The sequence below is a fragment of the Podarcis liolepis genome (assembly GCF_965112155.1).
Source record: "Podarcis liolepis genome assembly, chromosome: 5".
NCBI classification, from domain to species: domain Eukaryota; kingdom Metazoa; phylum Chordata; class Lepidosauria; order Squamata; family Lacertidae; genus Podarcis; species Podarcis liolepis.
The window spans coordinates 3,112,960-3,132,606 of NC_139556.1; the positions used below are offsets into that span (position 1 = coordinate 3,112,960).

The 19,647-nt window shown below is 41.3% G+C and overlaps 1 protein-coding gene across 3 annotated transcripts in view; it reads right to left on the bottom strand.

Annotated features, from left to right (window-relative positions):
* ATXN10 (ataxin 10) overlaps positions 1-19,647 on the bottom strand; it is a 67,918-nt gene that overhangs the window by 15,388 nt on the left and 32,883 nt on the right. For all 3 annotated transcript variants that reach the window (XR_014526263.1, XR_014526264.1, XM_083503445.1), the window contains exons 6-9: positions 16,961-17,041; positions 14,025-14,172; positions 12,104-12,212; positions 10,589-10,752 (exon numbers count right to left, since the gene is read on the bottom strand). Coding sequence is in view for 1 of the 3 variants with exons in the window: in XM_083503445.1 (XP_083359571.1) it covers positions 10,589-10,752; positions 12,104-12,212; positions 14,025-14,172; positions 16,961-17,041 (502 nt within the window). In the remaining 2 variants the exon portion in view is untranslated. The remainder of the gene's footprint in view (positions 1-10,588; positions 10,753-12,103; positions 12,213-14,024; positions 14,173-16,960; positions 17,042-19,647) is intronic.

Below are 19,647 nucleotides of genomic sequence, written 5' to 3' on the forward strand. Positions count from 1 at the left end.
GCAGGGCAGGGCTGTCATTAAATGCCTTCCACAATATACACATCACTCATAGGTACTTTTCCCCGCTCCATTCCCATTTCCAATCACACTACATATTACAGTGGTTTAGAGAATTAGTTCCCAATCCAGAATCCTCCATTAAATTTCACTTCATCCGTGCCCTCACTGGGTGACCTTCTGCAGGCACCTCTCTCTCAGCCTTGGGCTTCCCTGCTTGACTCAGGCCTTGGTCAGTCGCGCATTGTGCCAAACTAGAGAGAGAGGAAAGGAGGCCTGGGCAAGAGGGAGCCCAGCCCACTCCCAAGCCCTGCGCCAGAGGGAAATACCTGCCTCACCCAACATAGATGAAGAACCGCTCACCTGCAAAGAGACAGTAATGTGTTAGATCAGGGGCTTACAGTGCCTTGCTCCTGTTGATTAAAAAACAAATCCCCTTTTAGCATTTGCACAAGGAACAAGGCAATGGTAAGCCTTGTTTTTGTTGGCACACTTCTACATGCACACAACTGTGTACAAACAAAAGTGTCTTTAAGAGACAAAAATTGTAGGATTTCTGCCCTGGGTTTACAAAGACAACTATAAACTGTGGCTTCCCTCTTGAAGCCTGTCACATGGACAAGCAGGGCCCCACAAAAAGGTGTTGTGCCGTATCCCTGTTGCAAATGTTGCCTCATCTTGTAACTGAGGGCTTGGGGTGGAGGGACTTTGTAAAGACAGAAGTCCCTGATCTAACTTCAGTTCCAGTTTTTCATGCCAAGTGAACCAGCCTGGGAGTCCAATGAGCCACAGCAGCTTCCAGTTAGCCTGTTAGACTTTAAGATGGGCAACCTGCTGTCGTTAGCTTTATATGTGGGATATTGTCCCTACACAAAGGCAAGGTGCAAATTCATGTCCAAAGAAAGATGGGGCATTTATTCCCTGCTGTTTAAAGATCTCAGAGCTTAGGGTACAGGCATGCTGGCTTATAATATATGGCACTGTGGCTTGTGGCAAACAAGTCTATTATTGGAAGCTACCACATCCTGCAAAACTGCTGAAATACTTGTGGCTCTTTTTCCCAGGACATACATATGCTGGAATGGCAAAGGCTCTGATGTGACATATACTTCCCATACGAGATGGATGGCGTAAGTAGCAGAGATTCTTTCCCAGCCACACCAGGAAGCCCCATGCCCACCCATTGAAAGCAAAACTATGATCATTGCCTCTGCCATACTTAAAAATTGCACTGCTCTACTGACACCATGAAACATTTAAATATATACATATGAGGGGAAAACTTTTTCCCTCCTGCAAATGTAACGAGAATTTTGACCTTTTCCCTGCAAAGTCTATATATATTTAAAGTGTCATTCAATAAAAGTGGCTGTCTACTGACACAATTGTATTAATGTCTTACAACAGATATCCCACTGAAATTTAAGCTGACTGTACTTATGTAAAATATTCGCATGTCATTAAGTTTAACAGAGCTCAATACACTCAAAACAAAGCTAGAAAATGAGTTCACACTCATTGAGAATATTGAGGACACCCTTCTTTTTCTTATTACTAGCTTCCCCCATTCCTTAATCTCAATCTACTGCTCATCTTTCCCTCTACTACTTCAGCATTGACATAGCCAGGATTTTTGTTGGGGGGGGGGAGAACCTCAGTTAGCTATGTATTTTTATTGATTTTTATTCATGCACTTCAGTATAATTCATAATTTCTCTCTTCTTCTTTTCACCTTGCTTGTCCTTTCATCAAGGAGCTCAAGGATGCTTATATGGTTGCTTAGTCTTCCTTTTGCTTGCTACTATTGCATATGAAAATGTGCGTGTTAACTGCATTTACCTAATTAACATCACATCTAATCTTGCTCTCACATTGCTCTCATTCATTCTTTGAAAAAGCATTTTTGAAAACGTAATTTACTCGTGTGGATTTAGAAAACTAGCTTCAGCTTACTGACTGCATAAACACTACCAACCCCATCTGAGATGAATGTGATGAGCATTATTACTGCAGCACAGTAACTGAACATGAACACTGGAAATCAGGGGTGCAGCACAGCTTACAGGGTAGCAAACCCTGACACAAAGCACGTGTTGGCCTTCCAGTTATCTAAGCCACTAAAGGACTGAGGTTCAGCAGGGATAAGATACTGTCCTGTTAGCTGGGGAAAGCAGCTGTTGGTTACAGTGAGACCTACCTAAATAATATTTCACTGTGTGGAATAACTGTCATTTCTTATACTATGAAAAATAATACAATGAGATACATACATTCATGCATTAAAAATACATTTCAATTTTTTTGGGGGGGGAAGTCAGCATTATCATCTGTAATGTTGGCAATAAGAGACTGGAGAAGTGACTTCTCAGGCTGCATTCACAAACAAGGCAAAAAAGATGTGCTCTTGAACTATATGCACCTTACAGTTTTGTATTATTTTGTTTACATCATTTCATATTTAATTTTCTTTTTTGAAAAAAGAACTTGCTCTTCACACAGCTTCAAATGTTTTGTAATGAGACTGTAAGAACCTACCATTCCATGAATAATAATAATAATAATAATAATTTATTATTTATACCCCGCCCCAGCCACTCTGGGCGGCTTCCAACAGAATATTAAAATACAATAGTCTATTAAACATTAAAAGTTCCCCTAAACAGGGCTGCCTTCAGATGTCTTCTGAAAGTCTGATAGTTGTTTTTCTCTTTGACATCTGGTGGGAAGGCGCTCCACAGGGCGGGTGCCACTACCAAGAAGGCCCTCTGCCTGGTTCCCTGTAACTTGGCTTCTCACAGCGAGTGAACCACCAGAAGGCCCTCAGCGCTGGACCTCAGTGTCCGGGCTGAACAATGGGGGTGGAGAAGCTCCTTCAGATATACTGGACCAAGGCTGTTTAGGGCTTTAAAGGTCAGCACCAACACTTTGAATTGTGCTCGGAAACGTACTGGGAGCCAATGTAGATCTGCCGCATTCTGGATTAGTTGTAGTTTCCGGGTCACCTTCAAAGGTAGCCCCACATAGAGTGCAATGCAGTAGTCCAAGTGAGAGATAACCAGAGCATGCACCACTCTCGCGAGACAGTCCACAGGCAGATAGGGTCTCAGCCTGCGTACCAGATAGAGCTGGTAAACAGCTGCCCTGGACACAGAACTGACCTGCGCCTCCATGGACAGCTGTGAGTCCAGAATGACTCCCAGGCTGCGCACCTGGTCCTTCAGGGGCACAGTTACCCCATTCAGGACCAGGGAGTCCTCCATACCCGCCCACCTCCTGTCCGCCAAAAACAGTACTTCTGTCTTGTCAGAATTCAACCTCAATCTGTTAGCCACCATCCATCCTCCAACTGCCTCCAGACACTGACACAGGACCGTCACCGCCTTCACTGGTTCTGATTTGAAAGAGAGGTAGAGCTGGGTATCATCGGCATACTGATGAACACCCAGCCCAAACCCCCTGATGATCTCTCCAAGCGGCTGCATGTAAATGTTGAAAAGCATGGGGGAGAGGACAGAACCCTGAGGCACCCCACAAGTGAGAGCCCAGGGGTCTGAACACTCATCCCCCACCACCACTTTCTGAACACGGCCCAGGAGGATGGAGCGGAACTACGGTATAACAGTGCTCCCAGCTCCCAGCCCCTCTAGACAGTCCAGAAGGATGTTTTGGTCGATGGTGTCAAAGGCGGCTGAGAGATCCAGCAGAACTAGGAAACAGCTCTCACCTTTGTCCCTAGCCCGCTGGAGATCATCGACCAGTGCAACCAAGGCAGTTTCAGTCCCATGATGAGGCCTGAATCCCGACTGGAAGGGATCCAAATGGTCCGCTTCTTCCAGGCGTGCTTGGAGTTGTTCAGCAACCACCCACTCAATCACCTTGCCCAAGAATGGAAGATTTGAGACTGGGCAATAGTTGGCCATATTGGCCACATCTAAAGATGTTTTTTTTAAGAAGCGGTTTGATAACCACCTCTTTCAGTGGGTCTGGGAAGGCTCCCTCACAGACAGAAGCATTCACCACCATGCAAAGCCCATCGCCCAGCCCTTCCCGGCTAGCTTTTATAAGCCAGGATGGGCAAGGATCAAGAAGACAGGTGGTTGGTTTCACTCGTCCAAGCAGCCTGTCCACATCCTCGGAGGTAACAGATTGGAACTGATCCCACATAACATGACTAGACGGGACTCTAGCACTATCCTGCCCCAGCCCTGCTCCCACGGTGGAGTCTATCTCTTCCCGAATCTGAGCGAATCTGCAAAAAAAAAAAATCATAATCACTGCAGGATGTAGTAGTAGGTGGTTCCGCTAAATTGCGAACTGCCTGAAAGAATCTCCTGCTGCTGTTTTCTGCAGATGCAATAGAGGCGGTGAAGAAAGTCTTCTTCGCCGTCGCTACCGCCCACTTGGTAGGCTCGACATTGAGCTCTAACCCGTGTCCGGTCAGCTTCAGAATGAGTTATCCGCCACCGGCGCTCTAGCCATCTCAGCGATTGTTTCATTGCCCACAGGTCCATGGAAAACCACGGGGCTGCCGGGCCCCATGCAATTGGAGAGGGCGCTTTGAAGCCAAACAGTCAATAGCCCTGGTTAACTCTGCATTCCAGCGGACCACCAGAGAATCAGCTGAAAGGCCATCAACATGGGATAAAGCATCCCCTACCACTCTTTGGAAAACATTTGAATCCATTAAGTTGCGGGGGGCGGACCATCCAAATTGGTCCCACCTCCCTGCAGAGGGGAAGGGTCTTTAAAGTGTTCTTTAAATATAGCCATGAAAGCAAAATTATGCTGAACCTAAACTTGAGTAGCATAGTTTCTAAGAACTCTCTGTTATACATGATAATTCTTCTACGGAGTCAAAAAGATTTTCAATGTAGAAAAATCATTACTTATAAAGCAGAACAATATAATTCTATATAAAATATTTGAGAAAAGAATGTCTAACTTTGATGGGTCAACTGCCCTTTAGTTTTAATTTTAGTGTTTAGCACATACAGTACTTAAGTACCTTAGATAAGAATCAGGTCAGCTTATGCAATCAACAGTACAGACACCTTACTTAATTTGTTTAAAATAGCGTTGAGATAAGAAAAGTTGAAGTGGTCTTTGTAAGGAGTGTATGTAATAGAAGATTTCTCTCTCTCTCTCTCTCTCTGCTGATCTCATGCTGAGGTTGCAATTCCCAAGATTCACTTGCAGACTGAAGCAGAGATCTCAGCGCCACAACCACCCAAGTAGTGGCAGCTTCCCAGAATGACACACCCTACATCCTATTGCAATTATGATTGGACTTTATTACAGTTTCCACAAGTGATCCACACACACACACACACACACACACACACACACACACACACTAACTGCAGTGTCATTGCTGAAAATATCTCTTATTTGACAGCTGGATGGTAACCTTTCATAAAAAAACCTGATGGACTGCAACTTTAGTAATTTTTGCATTGCTTTTACATTTCCATCGTTTTCATAAAGGAGGACCAAAAAAAGAGAGACCTGAACTATATGAAGGGAAATAGCTTCTTGGTCCTCCAAGATGAATGGATCTTACTTAAGTAGCATATACATATTGGTCAGGCTTTAATATGTTTAATATGTTTGTATAAACCTGTAACTTACTTTTGTGATTTATGCATCTATGAAATCTATATATTTACAACAAAGAATATGCAATAACCAAGGTGCAATGTTGTAGTACTTAAGCATTACAGTATAGAGATGACTGGAGCCTCAAGAGTTTCTGAACAGGGCAACACATGAAGCAAACTATCACTAGATTATATGCCACTTTTTAATGTCAAAGTTAAAGCTAAGTTTCATGGTGTGTTTGCTTTCTCTAGAAACCTGGCAGCCTAGCAAAAACCAAAACAATAAAACCCTGCAGTGTGTGAAACAGCACTGATTTTTCAAAATCAGAGAAAGAAATACAGTACATTTCTACCAATTACTTGCCCTAACTAATCTAGAAACCCATTTAATGGAAACCTTTAAAAATATTTCACTTCTTAAAAACCATTTCACTTTTTAATTGTATTTCCTTTCTGCCACATCCACCAAACTGTTGGCCTAGAAAAAGAAAAATACTGCGCTACGATGTGGGCCCTATGGATTCATATAAACACTTCTTTCTAATCATTTGATGATTAACAGTAGAATGTGTGGGCTCATTCCATTGGAAACGCTTGAGATCATTCTGAGATCAGAGGCACAGCATTTCTCCCTTAAAAGGTGCAGAAGGCTCTTTATGGATGGTGGTAGCAGGGATTGGGGGTGGGTAGGGGGAATGGAAATCTTGTCACCTGTTCTGAAACAGGAGAGGAAGACCCTGCCATGACTGCAGTGCGCTGCATCCTCCACAACATCTGAGACAAGAGATGTACATCCAGATCTACCTAGCCCTGGTGCCAAGAGGGATACAGTGTTTGCAGACTATCTTCAGCAGCAGCATCCTCTACTGATTAAACCCAGTTTGTGGATGCCAATCAAAAATGGACCAAAAGAAAAACCACCAAACAGTTTATCTGGGACTGCAATCCTCCTCTTCCCTATGGCCCAAGTGACCTCTTGCACACATCTTTGCTGGAAATATGTCTGAAATCTGTGCTATTTTTCTAGAAAAAGAGGAACTCAACATGAATGCTTCCCTCATTCTCTTAGAATGGCAATGGCACCCACCTGATAGGTGCAGGAACTAGGTTCTAGTAAGTTCCAGTTGAAAAAAAAACCCTTGCCTGAAATACTTCTTACATGTACAATGCTGCCCCTATCACGGCCCTCCACCACCACCCAGCCATGAGACATCTAAATCAAGGTGAAGATCATTCAACCCATTTCTGAACATTGAGGAAGACCCTGTTGCTCCACAACATATCATTCTGTGCATGCAAAGCATTAGCTAGCAAACCCCATGTGGGGAAGCAGTTCCTTCAGTGATAGGTTTCGCTGATTCCTTAATTAGGCAATACAAACAAAAAAGAAAGTCATTCCTGATCCTGCTACAGTTGTGTGCTACTAGCAGACATGGATGGGAATGGGTATTTCCAAAAAGGCACACCTGACCTGTTCAGAGGGACCCAGGTGAGCCTATGCAAAGGGACCAGTGATAAGCATTGTATCTGTATGCTTACACACATAAGTCACCCTTACAGAATGAGGGCTGAAGTGGTTTTTACTGTGATGATGATAATGAAGATGATGATGGTGATTACAGAAATTGTTTACAGGGTGTGTTTGACAGTTCAACCTTTCACTTAACAATTGTTAGTACTGTATGAGGTAATCCAAGAGGATTTCATAGTTTCACCTCTCTCCCCCCCCACCCCCTTTCATAGGTTGATTTTGAGAACAATTACTCCAGGCAAATACAAACCCCAATGGCAAATTAAAAGATCCTATAACAACATTATCAGTATAATTATGCCCATTTTCTTCACGTCTCTGAGACTCCACTCTCTAAAAGTTTCAATTTAAATCAAGATTTGTTCAGCCTTTAGTTTCCTCAGTACTTATACATCCAGAAATTAAATGAGGCAAGAGAACTGAAATCTAGCTGGACAGCTTGTTTTACAATTGACCATGTGTCCATCACAACCCCCTGTATCTTCCTGAATAAGAATGGAGACATTGTACAGCAATCCCCTCTTCACCTACAAAGTATCACTGTTAATTCAGCAAGATTCCCCTTCAAACATATTAAAAGTTGTCGAAAGATCTGTCCTTATTAAAACTCACCAATTCTCTAGTCTCACAATTACAAATGAATCTTTTAAGCAAGTATTAGTTGGCTAAAAATCCAAGTTTTTTTTCTTACATCCATTCTATATTCAGACTTTTTAAAACACACACAGCTTTGGACCAATTTACACATTACCATTGCTATATATGCTGCCACAAAACTGCTTCTTTGTGATTTGCTCCCACATAGCAGCAGCAATGGGTAAAAACACAGAAAATGTGGCTTGTGCACATCACATGGGCAACTCCCATGTTGGATCAAGGCAGGGGGATATACTGGCACAGCCACTTAGCCACTGACTGCATGCCATTTCTTGTAAGACCTTAGAATAAAGTAAGCATATATGTAAGGCAGAAGCTGCCAGGTGCAGAGAATGTTCATCAGATGGAGAGGGATGCTTTTATTCCTGATAGAGGAGGATTCCCCCTACTGGAGACAGGCAGGGTCTTCAGTTGCAAGGTCCTCTCCAGAGGGGAGGAGTCAACCCCTTCTCTCCCAATGACCCTGCCTGCTCAAGGGATGGCTGGGTCTTTGTGTCTCTCTCTGTGTGTGGAGAGAAACACTTGCCTGAGTGCTTGTTTTGTGTGGATTTTCCCTTTGTCTAGTCCTCTCCTTCGCCCTGTTTGCTATATCATCTTTCTGAGTGAGTTTTTTCACTCTGTTTTCCTGTTGGCTGCCTCCCCCAGCTTATTCATTTCTACTTCATTCTCTTCGTTTTCCTCCCCCACCCTGCTCTCTGGGGGGACTGTAGGGAGCAGCTGGATTCTGACTGGATTGCCAACAGGCACAGGAGGAGTCCACAGAGGCGACACAGGGCCAGGAGCTTGCGTTTCCTGCCACTTTCTTACAAAAAAAAATGCAGGAACGCCATTTTGTTTCAGCAACTCAGCGTTTCTGGGATGGCCCCAGCAGCTCCTAGAGACGTAATCGCTGCACCTGTTGGTCTAGCAGTTTTGACTGGCTGCATTATCACTGCACCTTTGGGTCCCAGTGCTAACTGGGAGTTTGAGCAGCTGCTGCAGTGTGCTCAGTCACATTGCTTTCCCCACCTTTTCTCTGCGTCTGTGCACAGGATGACTGCGCCTCTGCAGGGCAGCCTTTCTCCTTGCGATGTTGGCACAGAGGAGATCTATGCATTTGGAGATTCCAGGCAAGCTGCCTTTGGTGATTCTCCAGGTTCTTTGCCAGAGCAGGTGAGCATGAGTAAGGGGGAAACCCCCTCTGATTCTGAGGCCTTCCTTAGTTCAAAAAAATTCCTGTAGAGGAGGCACACGAAGAAGAGCCTCAGAGGATGATGTTAGGGTCCAAGTAGATTTATACAGAGGTATGAACCTCATGCCCCTTAAGGTATTGTGGTCCTGAGCCGTTTAAGGCTTTATAGGTCAAAACCAGCACTTTGAATTGGGTCCGGAAACTAATTGGTACCCAGTGCCATTGGCTTGCCCCGGGGAGCAACCTGGCCATTGAATTAACTGTCTTCAGAGGCAGACCTACATATGTCGTAATGGGGGGGGTGACATTCCACCCTCCTCTATCTTCCTCTGGTTCTATGCATTGCATAATTTGTTGACTTTACTGGCTGCTGTGGTTGATTTGTAGATTGATATGGGGAGGAGTTCTGGAACATTAACTTTTGCATTGCTGTCTAACCACATGTTTTGTGTCCGAGTGTCCTGTGCTCCAGCAGTGGGGCTGGCGCATGGGCAGCTGCTTGAGGGCTGAGGTGTTATTCTGCTCTGCTACTCCGCCTGGAGAGATGGGATGACACCTCCCCTCTAGAGAGGACAGTGCAAGCCGAAGATTCCCTGTCTCCAGTAGGGGGAGTCATCCCTATCAGGAACGGGGACTGAAATTCACAGTAAGAAAAAAAACCTGGGTTTTTTTGCCAAACAAAATTCCAAGTATTTCAAACATGACTATTCTTCCCCAAGGGAAGCTATGAAGAAGCAAACCTCACCAAAAACAACCTCATACAAGTTGTCAACAAGAAGTGAAAAACCACTGTAAAAAGCACTTATTTCAGCTCAGTGAGTTATTTTCATTGGTTTACAATTGTAAAATGGTGGTGTAAAATGGTGGTGTAACACCTTGGCTTGTTCCAAATCTGCTAATCAGTATCCCAATTCAGATGAAACAAGGAAATATGTTAATAAGATCCTTCCTTGTTTAATTGCTGCAAGTCACAAAGGGAAGATGAAAGGGACTGTGTGTGTGGGCAAAAGGTCTGTGCACCTCTTTGCTTAATGAACTGAGATAGGACACTCTGAAGATTTCTCAGGCATCAACTAGCCAGTGGCTTATAAACCCACCTTTGAACTATGGGGAATTTGAGTCACTAAATGCTACCCCTGTTCCCAATGGAGGCTGAGTTTGCTGACAGATCCAATCTATTTTAAAAGATATGTGATGAATCATCTCCATCCCAATTTGCCTTGGAGAATAAAAAATAAATGGTGGCTTATATTTAGTGCAGAATTAGTTTCTTGAAATTAGTTTCAATGTTTGTTTTCAAAAGTATTAGCTCCTACAGCTCTGAAGCTATGCTTGAAAGTTTGCAGACACTGCCTCATGAAATCTCAAAAGTCAGCAGGGGGGCACAGTCAGAGCTATTACCCTCCCTATAATAAGTAGAAATTTGGTATTTTTAGCATATACATGCAGTCCTACATGAAACACCAGGAATTAATGGAAGTGATTTTAAATATTACAACTGACTTAAAGCACCCTTGCAGCATACCATATTTATTACTTACTTGAGACCTTTTTTTGCAAAATTTCTAAGATATAAATGTCTTTTTGTACTATGAACTGCACAATGAATTGCTTACAGTCTTTAGCTTTTCTTACCTTGTCTTGGTTAGCCTTATTCTTGTAACATAAATTTCCAATCAAACGAATTAGATGTGACTTAAACCCCACAGCTGGATGACAGCTTTGTTCTTGCCCAGAATGAGTCACTGTGAAGATGTTTGTGCTCTGCTTCCCAGCAAGATGTGTAAGCTGCAAAGTTTCTAAACAGAGAAAATAATTCTGTCTTATTTTTTAAAACATTATCTTTATAATGCCCATGATACTTAAGTTTTGTTTTACTGCATCGTTATTAACATATAATTATAAAAGGAAATCAATCTACATCTTACTGCTATTGAAAGAAACACTACTAAAATCTGGAATAGGTTGTCCCAGAAGTCTCCCCAGGAGGGGAACCAGATGGCCTTCTTTGCAAGGACAGAGAGCTGAAGGAGAATCTGGGGGCGACCCAGGAAGGGGAAAGGTGGCATGGGGAGGTCAGAGGGGTGATGTGTGTGTATTTGAGGTCCCTGAGAGTATCCTGGGAATCATTCCAAAAAGTAAAAACAGAAAATACATTAGACAAAATATTCCTGTTCAAGATCAGGTTCCTGTATGTGACATTCTAACTCATGTTCTAAATGCACTGGTTCAATTAAGGCTAGTATAATGAGTCATATTGCTGCAGTTTCCTGAAGTTAGCCAACATTTCAAGCATCAAGTTGAATGTATTTTGCAGCATATTTAAATATGCTGCATAAATACTTTAAAACTTGCTGGCTAAGAATGTTTGGGAACCCTCAACATTAACATATGGTTTCAATGTTCCATGCTATCCTGTGTTTAATTAGTCAGCTGGGCTATTTGGGTGAAAATTCATTAAAGTACTTATTGATCTCTAAGCTAACTGGTAAACTCTTTTGCACCAAAAGTAGCAAATATTGCTCAGTGTGCAACTTTAGAAATTATTGTTTAGTCCTCTGCTCTGGTACAATAGATAAGAAATCAAACAGAGTCCTTTAATTCATAAGCCTAGTTCACATGTCACATAGAATCAGAGTTAAAAACAAACTACAATTTAATGTGAATCAACTCTAGTGAACACTGCTGAAAAGTTCTGGCTGTGCTCCTCTCCAGCTCCAGTTGCTGCCACAACACCAAGGTATTATAACATTTACTACCAAATTACTTCACAGGAGCATTCAAGTTTCAATTCTGTTTCACACATTCTGTACAATGTGAAGAACAGAGGCATGCAGAAATTAGTGTGTGAACATTGGTTCATATATGTGATTTTTTAATACAAGATACACAATATCTTGGAATAAACATATATCGCACCAAAGCTTATACGTTTTACCTGATGGTTAGGTAGTCCTTTAGCAAACCTTTGAATACCTTTTCCATCCAAATATAGATATTGGAAGACATGCTATCAATTTTCTACTTCCTATTTTTAAGTTATTGGTCACAACTGTCAAGTGTTCCTTATAAAACCTACTTTCAAGTAGAATACAAAGCATTACTCCTTAGATTATTACATTTTTAAAAATGTGTGTGCTTCTTACTTACTGACAGTCACCTCAAGCAAATCAGGGCAAGCCTGCAGACATTCCAGGTGTCCAGAGTTTGATGTCATTTCACAAAGAACATCAACAAGCCGAATCGTGACTAGTGCTTCCTATGAAATACAGGCAACAGTTTGAAATCTCAGTTTTCACCTACTTAAGAAGTAAATTTCTAGCACCTATGGCAGCAAATGCCTACTGAAATTGCCAGATGGTATTAGAGGATATTGCAAATGGTCATGGGGTAAGCTTTACTTGCAAACACAGTTCCTTGTCCCAATGTAGCATAAATGCACGATTATTCAAAACAAACAAAACTGCATGTTTTGTACAGACTGCAGAATTCAGGTTTTTTTGGCACTGAAATTTTATTACCCTTGTGCAGAATTTTTTACAACCTTCTTTGGTACAGTGGTACCTTGGGTTATATACGCTTCAGGTTACATATGCTTCAGGTTACAGACTCTGCTAACCCAGAAATAGTACCTCAGGTTAAGAACTTTACTTCAGGATGAGAACAGAAATCATGCGGTGGCGACACGGCGGCGGCGGGAGGCCCCATTAGCTAAAGTGGTGCTTCAGGTTAAGAACAGTTTCAGGTTAAGAACAGACCTCAAGAACGAATTAAGTTCTTAACCCGAGGTACCACTGTACTGATTTTTTTCTAATTCAAAAGCCTTGTAACATAGTCAAATGCAAACCTCCATAAAAATGAGCATATTGTACTACAAATATCCAATCAACCTCAGAATCACAAATACACAATCAAGAACAGAAATACTGCTGCAAGGGTGATACTCTAAAAACTAAACACAAACTTGAAATAAAGAAATATAGATATATAGAAAGTCTCTAGCTACATTATTTTCAATATAAGATTGTTCTGCAACAGAATTAAATCGTTTGTGGCAAGGTAATTATATTTACATTAAAGTTCAATAAATATTCATTTGAAATAATGTGTAGTATTTGTGATTAGATAGAAAGGGAAATTATTGTCATTTGCATATTATTTATTCAACCTGAGAGCTGTTGCTTGGAATTGTCTAACTGCAACTGTGGTAATTGCAAATCATCATATGCAGAAAACAGATTATATAAAATTTAAGACTAGAAAGCGATAATTATGGGCTACAGTGGCAGAGCCATGTGCTATATTATGGCTTTCCTGAATAAGACAGGAATTGCCCTTGCAACTGAAAATCCAGTCTATAAGAGAGAGAAGTGTTAATGTTTGGATAAAGGTCATCATAGATCCAGGATTTTCTAAACTGCATGAACAAACCAGTTAACAGAAACAGCAGATCAATCTGTTCCTGGATTATATCCATTTGAGAAGATGGTATGATTGTATATTTTCCTCCTTTCCAAATATCTATAAAGAACTAGATTTCAGAAAGAGATATGGTTTCCAGCCTTTTCCTTGACATTTTGTTCAAATCAGAAGACTATTTTCCTTCCCACAGGGAAGAATTCAAACAAAGGAATCCCCCATTTGTAGCCTAAGAGAGTACAAGTAATTTCCAATGTGATCTAGCCACAAGTATTAGGACGAACTGTATCAGCTAATATATCAACTGTGTGGCAATATTACAAGTTCTTACTGGGACATGCATATCCAGACATCTCTGATATTTCATGCACTTGATACTACAGACTCAATCACCATGATCTCATAATTTGGCTCTTGCGCTGTTTGCCCACCCACAGAACATCCCTATTTGTTTCAAGACAGCAGAAAAATCCATGGATGCAGATGATTATTAACATTTGTTTTTTAAATGTCTGCTTTCCTATCAATGTCTTACAGGACATGTATGGAGTAACTGTAGTGAGCTGAACTGGTAAATGCAAATGAGAGCCACAAAGCTCTAGATCAGATCACGTTTCACCAGGTTTACAACATCAGATAAAAATATACTTACCTCGTCATCATCATTTGCTGCAAAAGCCAATATGAGCACGGCTTGACATTTCTCCTTGAAACAATTTACAAGAAATTTGGCTGTTTCTGCACTGATAACTGCATTGTTTTCACCAATTTCGGATTGTATCAATTCTAAAAACGAAGCCCTAGAATAAAAATGCAAGCCTTGCTTATTTACATTGAAGTTTACCAAATGGAGGGCACAATCAATATATTTAAATTAGACCACAGTTGCTAGGCCACCACAGATCTCCTGATGCCTCATGGAGTCTCTGACTAAAGAAATTCCAATCCACACCTTAAGTATGATTTTTACTTACCTAGTTATAAAAATGTTTATATACCACTACTCATTTTTTTAAAAAAAATCAGAGTGGTTTACAACAATTAAACTGAAGTAAGAGGTAATATTCGCTCAGTTTATCCTTCAGTCTATACCAGATGTGTGATATATTTCTTTTATCAAATTCAAGAAATGACCCATTTTTTGTTTTTCTTTCTTGTTTAAGACTACAACTCCCATAATCCTTGACCATTGGAGATGCTGGCTGGGGCAGATGAAAGTTGTGTTCCAAAACAGGGTACCAGGGTATGCTGCTCCAGTAGAATGAGCTGACAATTTTTGTCAGTATTAAACAAGCATTATGCTGACCACTGGCAAAAGATTAACTATCAGGTTTCTTTGGTACATTCATTATACAATTTAGAACCATTGTTAGTATGTCAATTTGCAAACTGATCCTTATAACTTGAGCCCAATCATTTTGAACTGTGGGACATCTTCATAACATATAAGACTGCATCCACCATTCCACATCTCAAGCATCCAAACATATCCATTCCATATATTCATTCTTTGATGTGTCACATATTATCTTAAATTAGGTCTCTTTCAATGATGTACTGGCAGAAAAGTGCTTTTTGGCTCTTATATTTTTGGCCCTACCTCTCTGAAGAAGAAGTTCTTAAATCTTTTCTCCAAATGATAACCCTCATTTTTTTCCAAATTTAAAAGGCAGTAGAGTTTTATAAGATACATGAATATACTCCTTTAACTTCACATGGAGTCAACTGCTTAGGTTACAGTATTCCCAATTCTTGTGTTACAAAATGTTAACAACTTCCACCCCAATTTAAGTTGTCCAATTATTGTTAAATTAATAAGATGCTCTCTTGAGACGAATCCTGATTCCCAAACTATATCCCAAGTCTTAAAGCTTATAGCCTGTAAAATGAAATTCTCTGCTATTTCTTATATGAGGGGCTTTTGGAGGTTGGACAGAGCACTTGGTCCCTTCTTTGCCAGCCCCTCTGGGGAGTAAAAAGCAGACTAGTAAAAATAAAAGAAAATGTCAAGCTAGAAACGCCGGAGGAGGCCACTCCACTGCCCCTTCTACTGCGTTCTGGCGGCTAGGGCTGCGGCCAGAAGTGGCAGGCTCTGTGTGAGGGAGCCCCCTGGTAACTTTTTATATTGTTGTTTGTTTGTTTGTTTGTTTCATAAAATGTATACACTGCTTGATTTCTTTTGCTATTGCTGACAGTTCTGCTGCTAGCACCAACAGTGAAAAGTGATAACTGACAGCTTTGCTTGTTCCTTGCGAAACTGATATAAAGTCTAGGGCCCCGGAACAAACTGTCAAGGTAACAAGCAAGTTGGGTTGGGCATGGAAAGGGCAAGTACTGTGTTTACCAACCATTTATTCATGTATTTTCTTAAAGTACAAGGGGAAAGGCAATGGGCGGCAGGAGTTTAATCTAAACCCTGTAAAAATTATAGCTCAGGAGTGGCATCCGAGGGGCGAGAAGCCTGTGGAACCTTTTTTTCCTGCTCTAACTCTAGCAGGGCAGCCTTGGGGGACTGCAGCAAACCGCAGCTACAACCGTAGTTCAGTTTCAAATTTAGGGTATGAAACGGACATCTTAAAACCAAAGAGTAACTTATACGTCTAAAAACCTCAGCGGAAGCTTACCACAGGTTCGACTTAAGGTTAAGTGCAGCATATAAACTAAATGGTAAGGGCAGGCCTCAAGCCAAGTTAAAAGCTCGGCTTTTGCTTCAGATTCAAAATCAGTAAAAACTAGTTGAGTAAAAAAACATACTCACTTAAGACTGTAACCCTAACTACGTCTAATCAATAGGGCTAACTCCCATGTAAGTGGGGTTAGGAATGCAGAATAGATCATCATACCGTGTCCGCTCCCCAGAAAAAAAATCCCATCCACAGGGTGCTAATCTAACCTAAACAGCACTTCAGGTTTCTGTTCACTAAATAGTGGTGCAGCCAGTTGCTGGCCCACATTTCCTTATATTTTTTTTAATGAGGCCTGCCCGATTGTGTTAAAAATATGCATATTGTAGATTCTGACCTCACTTTATATAATGTGCAACTTCTACCCGGCCCATTTCCTTTTTGAAGAGTAGCACACTTGCTCTTTTCCATACACAGAATTTCTGTGCATGTTTGTGCAGATTGAGATATAAAACAACACGGCACATATGCACTGTCGCATTCATTGTGCACTTCCTTTGCAAGGTAGTGAAGCATATCTAAAGTTATTTGGTGCAAATCTGTTTTTTTTCAAATAGCTATTAAATGGCTGCATAAGTTGAGCCATAAAATACAACAGGGTGCGGTGCACTTATGAAATCAAGGCATTAGCATGAAATCTTGCCTTCATTTTCTCTTTCTGTGTGTGCATTTCTTACAGAGTAAGGGCGCCAACCTGGATTCTGCAACCCCTATCTAAATCCCTGCCAGTTGTGGCTAAATTGTAATGTTAACCAACCAATTTAAAACCATTACTGACATAGAAACATGTATTTAGAGATTCTGTGCCAACTATGAAACCACACTTTTTTTTTTCAAATCATGTGAACAGGATACTCTATATGGAATGCTAAATGCTGAAACCCACATTGGTTTTTGGGGTTACCTTTCTTGATTGCTCAGTTTGGCATACATGGCTTTGACCAACTCGGGGCACTTCAGCAAATGGTTGGTAACAATCAAGAACCTGAAAGAGAAGGAAAAACAATAGGACAAACTGTTGTTGGTTGTAGGAAAACTGCAAAAGTTAGCTACTTTGTACTGTGCAAAGTTAGTTCACACTGGCATTTTATAGTAGTTGGTCACTAATCAAGTTACATTTCTATCAGTACCTGCTAAACTATATAAGAAGTCAAAAAAACAACAAATGTAACTATTTTTTTCTTTGCAACCATGGACATGTGCAGAGCCGGATTTACGTATAAGCTAAACAAGCTGTAGCGTAGGACCCCACTCTCTTGGGGCCCCCCAAAAAATTTAAAGGGGGGGGAAAACTAGATGTACATTTCCAAAATATAAGATAAGGTCAACAATTACTTTGATAAAAGGCATATTTTGTTATGTGCAAATGGCTTTAGATACCTATTAGGTCCATAAATTACCATAAAGCATATATTCAACACAAAAAACAGTGAAAATTTGTTGTTGACAAAGGACAGCTGGACATATAAAGGGCCCCATTACCTTCAGTTGCTTAGGGCCTCATCAAACCTAAATCCAGCCCTGGACATGCGTCACAGGCAATCTCATTAGAAATTCTAGCCTATAAATATATTTGCTAATTGCTACTGCAGTCCCTAACCTCCGAAATTCACGTGTGCAGCCTGGGAGTCATTTTAGACTCCTAGCTGTCCATGAAGGCATAGGTCAATTCTGTGTCCAGGGTAGCTGTCTACTAGCTCCATCTGGCTAAGACCTTACCTGCCTGCAGACTGTCTCACCAGAGTGGTACGTGTTTTGGTTATCTCCCGCTTGGACTATTGCAATGTGCTCTATATAGAGCTACCTTTGAAGGTGACTCAGAAACTACAACTAATCCAGAACTGGTGGTTGCGAGTGGCTGCTGGGACCATATAACACTGGTCCTAAAGGAAATTCACTGGCTCCCAGGACATTTCTGAGCACAATTCAAAGTCTTGGTGCTGACCTTTAAACCCCTTAACGGCCTCAGCCCAGTATACCTGAAGGAGGGTCTTCACCCCCATCATCCACCTCCAAGGGTCTCCTGGAGGTTCCCTCCCTGCGAGGAGTGAAGTTACAAGGAACCAGGCAGAGGGCCTTCTCGGTAGTGGCACCCTCCCTGTGGAACGCCCTCCCATCAAAAGTCAAGGAGATAAAAGAACTACACAACTTTTAGAAGATATCTGAAGGCAGCACTGTATCGGGAAGTTTTTAATGTTTGATGTTTTATTTTGTTTTTAAATGTGCTGGAAGCCGCCCAGAGTGGCTGGGGAAACCCAGCCAGATGGGCAGGGTATAAAATCATCATCATCATCATCATCATCATCATCATCATCATCATCATCATCTTCACCAGCTTAGGGTGGGTGGCTGCCACAGGAGAGGCACAACTTCATCTGGTCAGGTGGAAGCTATCACCAGCAGTAGAGAGCAAAATGTCCTGAAACATGGCATATCCAGGTGGAATGGGTTGCCAAAGCTTCGGTTCTGTCAGATCCAAAACACCATGTATTCCACCAAGTGGCCCAATCCTCAGACCCCTCAAGTATGCTAGCTTAGTGGTAGCATTGCAAAATATAACCAATGCTCCCCCCCCCTCCTGCTTTCCTGTCCTGGCTGGCAACACTTCAGAAGTTGGTCCATTGCGCCTTGACCCCAGTTTAAGAAGATTAAATAGTAAATGGTATTTTTTAAAAAAATAAATGTGTTGGATATTGTTCAGGCAGACTTAAACGCAATATAAAGTAAATTGGAGAAACAAGAATACAATCATTTGTAAATGTCCAGAAGACAATAGGTTAAAAATGCTAAATAGATAACTCAGCTATGATACTGAATTTCATATGCACACAAATAGTTGGATTAAATTCCCTGTCCCACGCAAGCCAGGACATTTTTGATAACAGAAGTAGGCAAATTCCTCTGTAGATTTTCCTAAACTACAAAAATGGAGATTCCCAATCTAATGTTCTTTCCACATGCACCCCTTTGTCCAATGGATCATGCACTGCTGCGTAACAAGGAGTGTTGTAAAAACATTTGAAACCTTCAGGATTCAGTCTTGGACAAAGATGGAAAAAAACAATCATAATTTTTTTTAGCTGTTGACTGTGAATTTCAGGTGACCAGGTAACCAACTAGGCACTTGGTTTTTGAGACAGTTAGAACACTAAGGATGCAATCCTATATATATTTACATGAGAATGAGCTCCATTCAAGTCATGTGCTATGATTTTGCTATAAACAGGAGAAGGGAAGATTTACCAGATTATAGGATTATTTCATCTCAAACCAAAATAGTTGCATTTCCTTAAGAAGCAAAATTACACCTTTTACAAGTAATAAATCTGACTGATTAAGGAAGGGGGTTGGAAAACAAACAGAATCACAACCAAGTTACACATTAAATGCAAAATGGGGGTACCACCAAAAATGTCATCGTCCACAACGCTTGCCCTATGCAATGACACCATTGCATTCTGAGTTTTTCTTCTCTCCACCAGCCTATGATAAGGAATGAGACATGAAAACTCACAGAATGACTTCACAACGTGGCGTAAGTGCTCCTAAATATTACAGATAAGAGAAGGCAAATTCACCCGGGGAATATGC